This window comes from Manis pentadactyla, chromosome 5, assembly GCF_030020395.1.
Source record: "Manis pentadactyla isolate mManPen7 chromosome 5, mManPen7.hap1, whole genome shotgun sequence".
Classification (NCBI taxonomy): domain Eukaryota; kingdom Metazoa; phylum Chordata; class Mammalia; order Pholidota; family Manidae; genus Manis; species Manis pentadactyla.
In genome coordinates, this window is record NC_080023.1 from 152,977,167 (window position 1) to 152,991,166 (window position 14,000).

At 56.1% G+C, this 14,000-nt stretch overlaps 1 protein-coding gene and 1 long non-coding RNA gene across 6 annotated transcripts in view; one reads left to right on the plus strand and one right to left on the minus strand.

The window, feature by feature from the left end:
- Nucleotides 1-1,381, minus strand: part of LOC118931855 (uncharacterized) — a 39,990-nt gene extending 38,609 nt beyond the window's left edge. For all 4 annotated transcript variants that reach the window (XR_008997923.1, XR_008997924.1, XR_008997925.1 and 1 more), the window contains exon 1: nt 1,107-1,381. This is a non-coding gene — a long non-coding RNA (uncharacterized LOC118931855). The remainder of the gene's footprint in view (nt 1-1,106) is intronic.
- Nucleotides 1,382-1,462: 81 nt separating this feature from the next.
- MYLK2 (myosin light chain kinase 2) lies at nt 1,463-12,713 on the plus strand. 2 transcript variants are annotated; one of them, XM_036924768.2, is made up of 13 exons: nt 1,465-1,624; nt 1,722-1,821; nt 2,294-2,735; nt 3,621-3,925; nt 5,464-5,569; nt 6,164-6,257; nt 6,682-6,791; nt 6,867-7,008; nt 9,495-9,565; nt 9,688-9,816; nt 10,371-10,523; nt 10,663-10,795; nt 11,759-12,713. In XM_036924768.2, the coding sequence occupies exons 2-13, from the start codon at nt 1,770-1,772 to the stop codon at nt 11,837-11,839; spliced, it is 1,818 nt and encodes a 605-aa protein (XP_036780663.2). In that variant the 5' UTR covers nt 1,465-1,624; nt 1,722-1,769; the 3' UTR covers nt 11,840-12,713. The 2 variants fall into 2 exon arrangements, 1 of the variants encoding a protein (XP_036780663.2); XR_008997921.1 differs by lacking the exons at nt 10,663-10,795; nt 11,759-12,713 and adding an exon at nt 10,170-10,237 and having other exon boundaries at nt 1,463-1,624; nt 10,371-10,504.
- Nucleotides 12,714-14,000: the final 1,287 nt, after the last annotated feature.

The following is a 14,000-nucleotide window of genomic DNA, read 5'->3' on the forward strand; positions in this document are numbered from 1 at the left end:
TAGTTCATAATGCGTGATCAAAACCGAAAGTTTCTGTGATGACTGCCCTTGTACTGTTCACCATGTAAGAACTTGTTTGTTATGCTTCAGAAGATCGGAGACTGATGAGAATTAGGCTTGGGGTGGATTAATGATTGTGCATTGAGTCCCCTGTACAGAATTTTATTGTTGTTAACTGTTAACAACCATTTGATCAATAAATATGAGAGATGCCCTCTCAAAAAAAAAAAAATCACTCATTTTGAAGAGTAATCCCTTCACATAGTTCACGGTTCAAATAAAAAAATAAGAGGGCATGCAGTGACATCTTCCTCCCGCCCCTGCTCCCCATTGCTTGCTCATCCTGCCAACGAAATTCTTACGTGTATGAAATGAAAATTTGTATCTTACTATGTTAAATATTATGTATTTTATCCCTTTTTGCCCATGTGAAAACATACTCTACACGCTTTTCTGCACCTGGCTTCATTTTTTTCCACTTTGGAGGTTGCTTCATGTCAGTTCATTCATGGCTTCCTCAATCTTTTTTTACAGCTACAGGCAGAATTTCCCATTGCTTAGACATGCTACATTCTCCATGCATTTCCCCGCCTTCTCTTATCAGAGGGCGGGGGTGTTCCCTCTAATGGAGAGTCAGAGCAGCTGAGGCCAGGGAGTGAGTTTACAGAGACCAGGTGGATGGCCACAGGTAGGACCTGAACCCAGACACTTGCTGCAGAGCTACTTCCAATGCACTCAGCTCAGCTAGTTCTCAAACTCCCACCCAGGAGAAAAGCTCTGAGCAGAGAGCCCCCGGGTGACGGGAGGCTCTTTGGAGCGCACCTTTTCCATCCCATCTCAGCTTGCACACCTCAGGCTTGAGCGCCCCCTGGTCACCCCTGTGGTGGAAGGGTCATGGAAGACCCCCCCCAACCCTCTCCTCCCAGGTGGGCCACTGGAGAGACCTGGATCAGCTCAGGGGAAGGGAACAAGCTCCCACAGTGGCTCCCACAGCCACTTGGGGTGGCCTCCATCTCCCCAGGAGTCCCAGAAAAAGACATTTGCAAAAGAAAAGGCTTTCCAGCTCTTGGGCATGTTGAGCAAGTGCCCCTGAAACAATTTCTTACCCAAAGATGCTCCAAGTTGTTCCAGATGCCAGGGGCAGGGATCATGGGCACAGAGCTGGGTGCTGGGGTCAGGGTGATTATCCCTGGGTCAGTGTGGCTCTAACCAGGTTGTGGGGAACCCCAGGAGATGAGCCAGGCAGGAACCCCTCTGCTTCCAGGCCCCCTTCCTGATCCCATGCAAGCCAGCGACACCAGGCAAGGCCTGGGAAAAGACTGCTCCCCCAGGGCCCCAGGTGCCCCCCCGCCTTCTCTTCCTGCTTGTTCCAGCACCACTCTCCCCCATGGTCTGTGGGAAGAATGCTGTGTCCTCTGAACGGGGGCCAAGAGTGACAGGTGGTGGCAGTTCGAGCTGCATGGCCCCTGGTGTAAGAGATCCTCTCCTCCGTCCCCGCCTCCCCCGCCTGCGCCCCTGCCTCCGCCTCTGCCCACCCAGGCCAGTCCCTTACAACTGCCCCAGGACTGCTCCTGGGTGGCTGCTGCAGGACAGACGGCCACCAGGTCACCCCTCTCTGCCTCAGGTACCTCTCTCCCCTCAGTCAGCTGGCCCTGGCCTCCTCTCAGTCAGACAAGAGGAGGAATCCAACCGCCTGACACACCTCACTCTTCCTTCTGCAGCTAGAAAGACTTGAGTTAGACAAGCAGAAGCACACGCCTCCCTACCTCATGGCGACAGAAAAAGGAGCAGTCGAGCTGGGAATCCAGAGCCCGTCAACAGGTGCCAAGCTGGGGCAGGAGATGGAGGGAGGAGCTTGGGAAGGGGTTTGCATCCAGGGTGCATTGGCTTCTCAGTGGGAGTTCTGTGCCCAAGGCCTCTTTGTATGGTGCATGGGGACCCAGAAGTCAGAACGATCGGGGCAGGGTTGAGCTAAGTCAAGGGCCTCCATGAAGCCGTCCCTGGAGAGACTGGGAAGCTATGAAGCCACTATGGATGGCACCTACCCACTCAGGGCAAGGGATGGTGGGGGCATCAAGGCCCACCAGAAGACCAGAAGCCTCCCACACAGGGCCTCCAAGGACTGGCAGCCCATCTCTAGAGCCCACCAAGTAGCCCCAGAGGCTCAGCAGGATAAGCATTTGCAAATAGTTGCCTGGGTGGAGAGCTGGGCCCAGAGCTGGTCTCTGACTAGCCTAACTCGGGAAGGAGGGGAGGGGGGTGGATCCTGACTGGTGTTTCACCTCCTTTACAGACAAGGCACCTAAAGGTGCAGCAGGCAAAGGACCCCCGACTGCAGAGAAAGACCCTGGTCCCCCAGACTCAGAGAAGGGTCCTGGGCCCCCAGATGCAAAGAAAGAACCTGATCCACCCACCCTGAAGAAAGATGCCAAACCCCCTGCCCTAGAGAAAAGGGGTGGTGCCCTGGCCCAACCCTCGATTAGCAACCAGGGCCCCGATGGGAAAGGTGGTCTGGGTGGGAGGCCTGCGGAGGGCAGTGCTGGGCAACCAGCAGCCCTGCCCCAGCAGACTGCAACAGCAGAGGTCAGTGACAAGAAACCCAGTGCCAAGCAGGGGACCTCAGGCAGCCAGGACTCTACCAAGGTGCACAAGAAGGTGGCAGAGGGCCCAGCAACAGCCAGGAGGGGCTCACCTGCCTTTCTGCACAGCCCCAGCTGTCCTGCCATCATCTCAAGGTAAATGCCCCTTACCTTGGAGCAGGCAGACGTCCTGTGACTCTCCCCAGGGGCCATGCTTAGCTTCTCTGTGCTGGCCATCATTGTCATAACATTCAGCGGTGCATTGGGTCGTTCTGAGGTTCAGCTCCCTCCATCCTGGGCATTGTTCGTACCGTGTCTCCCTGCAGAAACCAGGACTTTGTGATAGTTCACAGAAGCTTGGACTGTCAGAGAGGAGTGGTCCCCAAAGACCTCTTCTCTAGGCATGAGTCCAAGTTCCCCTTACTTGGGTCTAGCCAGTGGCAGGGCTGAGATGTCAGGAGGAAAGTATAACCCTTTTTAATAAAATTATTGGTATAATATGGGAAGATGACTATTAACCTTATTGTTAGGTTATTACTAACACTTTCATAATCATAATATAGCACCAGTAATATGTGCACCCCGTTATACTTATCTGAATGCTAATCATATTAATGACATTATTAATGATACATTGTAAATCACAATAATAATAAATATACCTGTTTGAATTAGTTATTAATGTCATTACATGAATTGCTTTGGCACAGTTTTTATGAATCAACAGCTACGTAATCTCCCTAATTCTAGCCACTTGATGATCAACCAAATCAATAATCCTATAAATAGTTACTAATGATCTATTAGTGCATTGATAGTCAAGATAATGACCATAGACATTCGTGGTGTTATTAACATTCCTTGATTTTATATAAAGTGAATCCAGATGCACCACCGCAAGTATTTGGGGTGCTGGGGGAGGGAGGGCAGGATTGTATTAGTACCAGATTGCAGATGAGGCTGTGGAAGCATCTCATCTGCCAGAGGCCACTGTGGGGCTGTGGCTGCTAAGGGCACCACCTCTGTGTTCTCACGTGCTAGCCCTGAGACGCTGCTGGCTGGGCTTAAGCCCCCAGATGAGGCATCGGAGCTCATCTTTGAAGGGGTGCCCATGACCCCCGGCCCCCTGGATCCTGGGCCAGCCAACGCAGCGGAAGGAGGGAAGAACATCCTGGCAGACAGCCAGAAGGAAGCAGAAGAGAAGGCTCCAGGCCAGGCTGGCCAGGCTAAGGTGCAAGGGGACACCTCGAGGGGGATTGAGTTCCAGGCTGTTTCCCCGGAGAGATCGGAGATGGGGCAGGCCCTCAGTCTCACAGCAAGGGAGGAGGACTGCTTCCAGATTTTGGGTAGGCCAGGGACAGGTGGGGGCTGGGGCTGCCCCTGGGCTGAGGGAGGAGGGGAGGGCCCTCCCCTCCCCAAGTCTCCCCATTTAGTGGACTGAACTGCTCTGAGCCATACCTCATGCAGGCTCATCCATCTAAGAGTCACACAACCCCAGGAAGTACGGGCTCCTAGTCCCTTTTGTTAGATGGGGAAGTGGAGGCTTGGAAAACGAGAAATCGAACCGGTGCCCCCAAATCCACAGATAGGACAGGGTTTGAACCTGTCAAAGCAACCTGGCTCCAGGGCTCACTTTTATTTTCTTCTACTTGTCTAAAATGGGATTTTGAAAAAAAATCAGGAAGGTTATTGGAGCAACACTAACTCTGAATAGTTGGGATTTGAAGTCAGTCTGTAGAAAGGCTCAAATGCCAGGTTTTGGTAGTTAAACTGCATCCTGGAGTAGGTGAGGAGGGCCATGGGAGCCACAGAGGGTTCGTGAAGAGGAAACAGTGAGCAAGGAAGCTGGGCACATGAGATGGGGCAGGCCTGTGGAGTGGCCTTAACTGCTGATCAGACAAGGAGCCCGCGGTTCATTCAGCGGGCTGCAAGGAGCCACTGAGCATGAGTGAGTTTGCTGAGCAGGTAACAGGGAGCGGGCCTGCAGCAGGGCCGGGGGTGGGGTGAGATGGGGTCAGGAGAGCCCAGAGTGTCCTGACACCCCCCACCCCCTCCTCCAGGCTGAGGTGCCCTGGGAGACCCGCCAGCCTGCCTGGTGAGCGTCCAGAGCCACCCAGACAGGGTGGGAGGGCCTGGCGGCGGGGCGGCAGCCAGGAACCCTGCCTCCTCCCCTGAGACCTCTGCCCGATCCTCCCAGAAATCACATCCTCCCGGGGACAGAACCTGAACAACCTCCAGGGGCCATCGGGTTTATCACCAGCCCGACTTCCCTGCCTCCCTGTCGCTATTTATAAGGAGGTTTCCATTCCCCATGACTCAGCCTGCCGGCGGCCAGGACCCACTGTTCTCCGTGGTTGCCGCCAGGTGGCAGCCTCTCCCCACCAAACATCTGTGCGCGGTCTCCCAGCCCGCCCAGGCCCGTCCCGGGTGGACACTCACTCCGCAGGTCAGCCCAGCGTGTGTTTTTTTTTAGAGGGATGTAGGCAGGTCCTTCACCTGCGCCATCATTCAAACAAGTAACCCTGGTACTCCACTATTATAGATGCCCCCCTTTTTTAAAAAAATGAAAATGCAAATAGCTTAGGATGGAATCTTCATACCTTTTAATATGGGAGGGTCTGAGAAGTCCAATCAGCTGTGCCAATTTTTGTGCCCAGAGAAGCTGAGCCCCAATTCTGACAGAGGCCCAAAGCCATTTTGTGTTGGTGGCTGAGCTGGAGTTGGAGACTGGGCTCCCTCCCCGACCCTGGAGCCAAGCTGCCCCCAGGTATCACTTGGAGAACTTCCCTGGATGGGACCCAGGCCAGGCAGGAGGTGTGGTGCCAAGGTGGGCCCTTAGCAGCCCTGGGCTGACTGCCATGCTCTCTCTGCTCTGCCTCCCCAGATGACTGCCCGCCACCCCCCGCCCCCTTCCCCCACCGCATCGTGGAGCTGAGGACCGGGAATGTCAACAGTCAGTTCAGCTTGAACTCCAAGGACGCGCTGGGCGGGTGAGGGCCGGGCCCCAGCCCTGGCCCCTGGGCAGGGCGCGCTGAGCCCCCAGGGCCTTACATCTTCCCCGAAAGGCCCAGACACACGTAGCTTGGGCGTGACCCACAGACAGTTACTTCCACATAGTCCACCAGTTGTGTGCAAGTTGTCACATGGGCTGATATGTACTCATGTCGCTGCCGCGCACAGACACACCACTGGTCATTCAGTGTTTCCCAGAGGAAACACACAGTATTTTCCTGACTCAGTTTCAGTCGCACACTGACCCCCTCAAGGTGCTCTGTAAAAGGACCTGAAGGTGCCCTCCCTTGGGGCCCAGAGCCCCAGGGCCCCTACCTGCCCCAGGCCTGTGAGCTGTCACATCAGGGGCTCTCCTTCAGCTGGGCCTCCACCTCCTGTGCCCATGGTTTGTGTGGCTCAGCCATTGTCCCTGCTGTAGGGCTCACAGCTTCAGGAGGGAGTCAGGGCTGGCTGGAGCAAGTGCCCGCATCTCCCAGAGGGGGATCCAGACGGGCACAGAGCACAGGTCCGCCCTCCCGCCCCCCCAGGGCTTGTCCCCTTGGGACCTCTCACTCCCAGCCTCTTTTCTCCAGGGGCAAGTTTGGAGCAGTCTGTACCTGCACAGAGAGAGCCACAGGCCTCAAGTTAGCTGCCAAGGTCATCAAGAAACAGACACCCAAAGACAAGGTAGTGGGGGCTGGCTGTGCGGGAGGGGCAGGAGATCTTGGACTGGGTGCCTCTCACCTCCCTCTACCCCTGAGTCTGCACCAGGGGCCTGGTGTGCAAACCGACCTGTACTGAGGATGTCACACAGGCTGCTGCCCAGGGACAGAGTGTAGAGGGCAGGATGCCAAGTGGGGAGCGCTGGGCCCTCGCCATCCCAGTGTTCCGTCAGTAGGAGGAGGGGAAGAACCTGGAAGGAAAGACATCCCACAGGACGGACTGGGGGTGGTGAGGACATAGGTTCGGGGGTGGGGAGAGGTAGGAGGCAAGGAGACCAGCAAGGAGGAGGCTAGACAGTGGTCCAGGCAAAGTCAGGGCGCAGGTATTGGGGGTGGAGGGCAGGGAGTGGTGACACTTGGGTGGTGCCCCTGACTTCTCTGGTCCCCAGGAAATGGTGATGCTTGAGATCGAAGTTATGAACCAGCTGAACCACCGCAACCTGATCCAGCTGTACGCGGCCATTGAGACCTCGCACGAGATCGTCCTGTTCATGGAGTAGTGCGTACGGGTGGGGGGGGGGGCAGTGGGTCCTTCGGGCCCGGAAGCATGCCTGTAGCGCGTCTGTGTACACAGCATCGAGGGTGGCGAGCTCTTCGAGAGGATCGTGGATGAGGACTACCAGCTGACGGAGGTGGACACCATGGTGTTTGTCAGGCAGATCTGCGACGGGATCCTCTTCATGCACAGGATGAGGGTTCTGCATCTGGACCTTAAGGTATCAGGCTGCAGCCTGTTGGGGGGCAGGAGCAGCAGCTGACCCTGGAATCAGTGTTGCAACCGGCCATTCCACCTCTCTCCCCCGTCTCACCTGCTCTCCCTCCACCCATCCTTCTGTCTGTAGATTCAAAAATGGTTTACTAGGCACTTACTAAGTACTAGTTGCCAGAAGTACAACAGAGAACAAAGAAGACTTGGTGCTAGCTCCCGGAGCTTCTAGGATAGTGCTGAGTACTTTTTAAAGGATCTCTTGCAGTCCTGGGAGCCCCTAGCTCAGTGTCTCACACAGAGAACTTGTTAATAAGTGTTACAAAGCACTGACCTCAGTGCTGGCCCCTGATAGGCACTGCGAAAGTTTGTTCATTTATGCAACAAATACTAGTCGAGGGCCTACTATCTGACAGGCAGTGTTCTAAGTGGTAGCGTCCAGTGGTGAGCAAAACAGATAAAAAAGCCTGCTTCATGGAGCCTGTGTTTGAGAAGGGGAGCCAGAAAAATCAGTAAGTATAGCACCAGGGCAGCGATGCACACATGGTAGGGACTAACAAAAATGCTTCATGGAAGAATATTTATACCCCTCTTCTGACCTTGCTCAGTACCTTGCACAATAGCAGGTCAGGAAGACCTAACAGATTTCATGTATCACACCAGCTCAGGTCGACTGGTGGCTGCCTGGGAAGCAGTGGCGTGGGCCACGGGGTGGCGTAGGCAGGAGCAGCCTGAGTGCTGGGTGTGCCCCGTCCTTACGGCAGGTGTCATGTTTGTGGGATAAGCGGCAAAGCCAGTGGAGAAGATGAAATGTGAACACGAGGTGGCTTAGCAACCATCCCCTCAGAGGACAGTGCTCTTGTCTATTCATTTGACAAGTACGGACTGAGTGTCCACTGCTGTGCTGGGCACAGGCATTACCATAGGGGTGACAGAGGGCACAGCCCTGTCCTGTGGAGCCTACAGGTTACTGGGGGAAACAGTCACAGAGTAATGACCAAATAAACAGACCATTTTAAACCATTTAAAGCGTTATGAAAAAGTGCATGAGAGTAATGGGAAGACATCCAAAGTGAAATCAGAGAAGGGGGCAAGTGCGAGAGCATTCGAGATCGGAAGCAGGCCAGCTAACGTCTCTACCGCGTTCGCTGGGGACAGAGCTGTTCGGGGTGTATACTTGTTCCAACAGCCGTGTGGAGCAGGGCTGCCGTGATCATCCCCACTGACAAGTGAGGAGGCCAGGAGGGTAAGGAGATGGGTGTCCATGGGTCCACCCTGGCAGCAGGGTATTAGGAGGGGGCTGTAGCAAGCCAGGGGAGAGATGATGTGGGTTGGAGCCAGTGGCATGGGGGAGGGATGGGAAGTGCCCAGATGATGGATGCATTCTGAAAATAGAGCCGGTCTGATTGGCTGGGGGTTTTGGTGTGGGGGCGGGCAGGGGAGGGAAAGAGTGAGGGTGACTCCTGAGTTTCCGGGCAGAGCCGGTGGCTGCGTGGTAGCATTGGAGGTCTGCCATTCCTCCGTGAAGGCCAGCTTCTTTGGGGAAGAACAGGGTCCCCAATTAAAATGCAGTGTCTGGGGAAGAAGTTCAACCTTAAGCTTCTGTATGTATTTATTTTTTCAGGATAGCAGTAAGTTTTTCATCAGAAAGGGGTTTCACAGTCCAGTAAGTTGAGTGAAGCACAGACTGAAGGCCTTGCCAGGCCCACCAGCTACAGGGCTTCTCAGGGAGCCTCATGTCCTCCAAAAGGTCTGAATCTGTCTGGTTTCCCCAAGTGACTGTATCCTGGGACCTTTCTTTTCATATTCTGTTTTGGGGCAACACCAGCTTAAGTTATTAAAATCTTCAGGTCCTGCTCTGGGCAAATGCATCAGTTTGAAAAGGACCGTCAGAAAACACACTGTTAAGGGCCTCAAATCAAATGCCCGCAGAGCCCAGACAAGTAACAGAACTGTGTTGAGGGACCAGGCTGGGGTGGCAGAGGCGTCCAGGGGTCAGCGGCAACTCGCTCCACGCAGTGCGTGGCCTCCCAGTCTTTCACAAGGTGCTGAGAATCAGGAAATTAGGGGTTTTGTGCAAAATCTCCTGCCTTTTAACATTGTTAACTTAAAATGATTCTGCCTTGCAACCTCAAATTAGTCCTGTGTCCTTGTGTTACATGAAGAGGAAATGGAGGCCCAGAGTGGGGAGAGACTAACCCTGTGATAACTTCATTCACACGCTCACCTGGCTTAGGCCCAGGATTCCCAGGAGCCTTGACCGAGCACCTTCTGGGTGACTTTGTTAGACACTGAGGGTGAGGAGAAAGGAGTCCAGGAGAAAATGGTCCCTGCCCTGGAGGAGTCCCTCTTGCGGTTCAGGACCCTCATCCATGCCTGCAGCAGACAGGTCCTAGGGTCTCTGGCAGCCTGGGCCTCTGGTTCAGGGAGCCTGGGACTTGGGTCGACCTGATGAGCTGGGTCAGAGTTCAGTCCAGACCACTGCCTTCTCCTCAGCCAGAGAACATCCTGTGCGTCAACACCACAGGCCATATGGTGAAGATCATTGACTTCGGCCTGGCGCGAAGGTACCACCTGGGTGCATGGGGAGGGCAGGGCAAGCCCCTGAGGTGGGCGGGGCACAGGGGAGGGTGGAGAGTGCCTGCGAATGGGCTGGGACCTGTGCTCTGAGCTCCTGGTCTATCCCCAGGTACAACCCCAATGAGAAGCTGAAGGTGAATTTTGGAACCCCAGAGTTCTTGTCACCTGAGGTGGTAAATTACGACCAAATCTCCGATAAGACAGACATGTGGAGCATGGGGGTCATCACCTACATGCTGTGAGTCCTGAGAGAGCCTGGTGGTTACAAGGCTGGGGCATGTACAGGGGCAGCTGAGGCCAAGGTTAGCTTTAGAGGCCTGGTGAGGGTCCCACTCCCCTACTCCCTCAGGCAGGGGTGTGCTGGGGACTGGGAATGCTAGGGAGACCCAGGAAGGGGGAACTTTGTGCCTGTTTTATAGATGGAGAAACCAAGGCCCCTAAAGGCATAGTGTCCCAGTGAGGGGTTCTGGACAGCAGATATTTGATGGCCCAGGGTGGGGGCACAGGGGTAGCGGACAATTTCTGTGCACTCTTCATTCCTCTTCTTCACTGTGACCCTGGGAAGCCAGGATGATTATGCCCATTTTACAGATGAGAAGAGTGAGGCTCAGAGAGGGGAAGTGACTTGCCCAAGGTCACCCAGCCAGATTCAAACCCAGGTCTGTCCCACTGGAGAGGCTGGGGGTCTCCAGCATATGGTGCTGCCTCCTAGGATATGCCCCCCTAAGCCCCCAAAGGTAACTCAGCAGCTCCAGTCTCACCTCCCTGCCTCCCACCTTTCCCTCCCTCCAGGCTGAGTGGCCTTTCCCCATTCCTGGGAGATGACGACACAGAGACCCTAAACAATGTTCTCTCGGCCAACTGGTACTTTGACGAGGAGACCTTCGAAGCTGTGTCCGATGAGGCCAAAGATTTTGTCTCCAAGCTCATTGTCAAGGACCAGAGGTGAGGCCCCCCCCCAGGACACGACCCCGCGTGTGCCAGCCCCGTGTGTGAGGGCCGGCAGGGTGGGCCTGGGCTCGGAGGCAGGCTGGGCTTCCGGGCCTCCTGGGCCCACTCTCACCACGCTGCCCCTTCTCCACAGGGTGCGGATGAACGCCGCTCAGTGCCTTGCCCACCCCTGGCTCAACAACCTGGCAGAGAAAGCCAAGCGCTGCAACCGACGCCTCAAGTCCCAGATCTTGCTTAAGAAATACCTCATGAAGAGGCGCTGGAAGGTACAGCTGAGGGGCTGGGGCCGAGGCAGGCCTGCAGGCAGGAAGGGCTCTGGCTTGGCGGGTTCTGCCAACCAGGCCTGGCCTTGTCTGGAAAACAGGGTTGGCTCTTCGCTCTCTGTCCCGGGCTGGCTCCTGCCCAGGAGCAGTGACCCTCCATCCACCCCCTCCACTCTGGGGTGGGGTGGGGCCTCCATTTGGGGCTCAGGCTCAGGAATAGGTCTCTGACCCCATCACAGGCTTCTGCCCTTCATTTAGAAGTATTTATTGAGCATGTACTCCTTCTAGGCACTGGAATACATCAGTAGACAGAAGAGACAAGGATTTCAGTTTGTGAACTTACTTTTGGTAGAGGGTGGAGCCCTGCTTTAACCTTTATTAAAAAGGGTTAAGGAAGGGCTCTAGAAAAAAAATAACGTTGGTCAGGTGGGCCTGGGAGAGACTGTGTTTCTAAATAGAGTGGTCGGGGAGGGCACACCGAGAAGGAGCATGTGAAGAAAATCCTGCAGGAGGTCAGGGGTGAGCCATTCCTGTACTGGGTGGAAGAGAGTTTCAGGCAGAGGGAACAGCCAGTGCAAAGGCCCTGAGGCAGAAGCATGGTTGGTGTGTGTGAGGAACAGGTAGGATCCCTGTGTGGCTGGTGTGGAATGAGCAAGGGGTAGGGGAGATGAGGTTGGAGAGGAAAGGGAGGCGGGGTAGGAGGGACTCATTGGTCATAGCAAGGCGTTTGTCTTTACTGGGAGCAAAATAGGAGCCATTAGCATCTTGAGCATCAGAGCTGGGCTCAGTTTTGGCTGACTCAGCTGTAGAATGGAGGTGGGAGCCCTGGCGCCTCCTGTGGCCATTCTGGGTACTGCATCTTTCCTGGCACCCGGCCCTCCTGAAGGGGCTTTAGGAGACACTCAGCTATCCCACAGCTTCTCCCCTGCACGGTGCTGACTGGGACCCCTTTCCCTCATCCCTCAGAAAAACTTCATTGCTGTCAGCGCTGCCAACCGCTTCAAGAAGATCAGCAGCTCGGGCGCACTGATGGCTCTGGGGGTCTGAGCCCTGGGAGCAGCTGAGGCCTGGACACAGCCGCACAGTGGCCGGGGCTGAGGCCACACAGCCCAGAAGGCTGGATTAGACGGGCCAGACCCCCGGGGTGGGTTGGCCAGGGTGAGGCTGTGCCAGGCTGGGAGGCTCGGGGCTCCCCATTGCCCCCACGCAGAGACTGCTTCCCCGATATGAGCCGCCTGGGGTGTGGCCTGACCCCATCTTGCTACCGCCTCCCCAGACAGGGCCCCAGCCCATCAGCCACAGCCCAGACGCCACGGGCCCTGTTGTCCCCTCCCTGGCTCCCCGTCTTAGAACCGCTGTCCCAGCGACCCCTGCTTGGCCTCACCTGGGGAATCCCTGGCCTGAGCTTGCTCCTAGCTGCAGTGGGAAGGCTGGGGGTCCCAGCATGTGGGGCTCTGCGGTTGTGGATGGGAGGCCCTTGGTGGGGCAGGAAGGCATCAAGGCCAATCGCTAAGGCCCAGCTGCCAGGGCAGACAGAGCAGGCTTTGTGAAAGAGGGCCTCCATGCCCCCGCCCACCTCCCCACTCCCAGTAGATAAGGCCTAGCACACACCATCTGGCCCAGGCCCGGCCCCCGCCCACCTTCCTTGCGACCACCAACACACAGGAACTTTGTGTGAGAGAGAGGACGCCCAGCCTAGGCCTGGTGGAGGGGGAAGGGAGGGCCTGGAGGACAGGGGAGGCCACCCCCGAGCTTGCCTGAGGGCCAAGCTGGCCCAGCCCAGCCACGCCAGGCCCCCATCCCAAGGGTCACACACAGCCTCAGCTGATGGGGTCAGCAGGCCCAGGATGAGTGGGAAGGCCACTGGGCAGTCCCCAACCTGCTCTCAGCATGCGCCCTGTAAATAAATGTACAGGTTGGATGTGGCCTCCTTCCCTCTGTGTGTGCGTGCACTGGGGTGAGGACCCAGACAACTGCTGGTCACTAAGCACTACTGCATGCCACGTGCTGTCGTGGTACCTCAGGGAGCAGTGTGGTGGCTGCCCAGGCAGCCTCAGGAGCCAGCCTGCCCAGGACACCATCTGGGCAAGTGGCTTTTCCCCACTTTGTGCCTCGTTCTGTTCATCTGTGAGAGGGAGCTCACAGCACCAGCCAACATTTATTGGATGATTACTGTATGCCAAGCTCTATTTAAGCACTTGTGTGTATATTAATCCACAGCAAGTTTATGAGGTAGTCATTGTTATTATCCCTATTTTACAAAGGGGCAAACTGAGGCTTAGAGAGGGGAAGGAACTTGGCTATTTGACAGGTTGGAACCTGGGGCTTGAAACGAACTCTCCTGTTCCCCAGAGCGGCTCTGCCTGTGGGCCCACCCGGTTCTCAGCAGGACAAAGTGTAAGAAGAGTGCAGTCTCCAGGTGGAGCCAGAGGTCGGGCAAGCCTGCAGTGCCAGGCAGGGCTCCATCTGCAAGAGGGGACTGCCCAGAGGGCAAGGGAGCTTAACCCTAACAGGGTGCAGGCTCTCTGCCTGTGAGGACAACTGAGTCAGAAGTGCGACTGGCCTAAGTGGGGCAGGTGGCCCACCTGCTGGGGGACATGTCGTTTCCCGAGAATAGCAGTGAGAGTGATTCTTCTGCACTGAGCACCTGCTGGGGGCACACCCTGGCCCAGCTGCATGTGTTCATGATCACACTGGCTGCTCACAGTGATCCTGCCTGGTGGGTGTCATATTATGTCCATTTCTCAGATGGAGAGGCCAAGCAAGCCTCAGGGAGGTTAAGATACCTGTTCAGGGTCACACAGCTAGTCAGTGGCAGAGCCCGGATTTGTACCCAGAGAGTCTGGGCATGGAGCCCCTGCTCTTACCCATCACACTGCCTGCCTCTTGAGAAATCTTGGACTGGCCCACAGACTGAGACGTTGACAGTTGGTCCCTCCCTCCTGCTGCTATGAACATTGGCCTGGAGGCCAAGGCCAGCATCCTCCCTCCCACCCCTGCCCTATTCCAGCCAATACGTGCAGAGTCTCACCGCAGCAGGTGGGTGGGGTATGGAGGACTTTGGGGTCTGAGCTTGGTGGGGCTTGCACTTGGGACTTGGGGGGCCTGGGGAGCCTGGTATCAACCTTGGTGGGACATGTGCTATGGCCAGGACCCTCAGGGCTGCAAATCCCTGCCCACCCGCACCTGCCAGCTGGGCCAGGCCTGT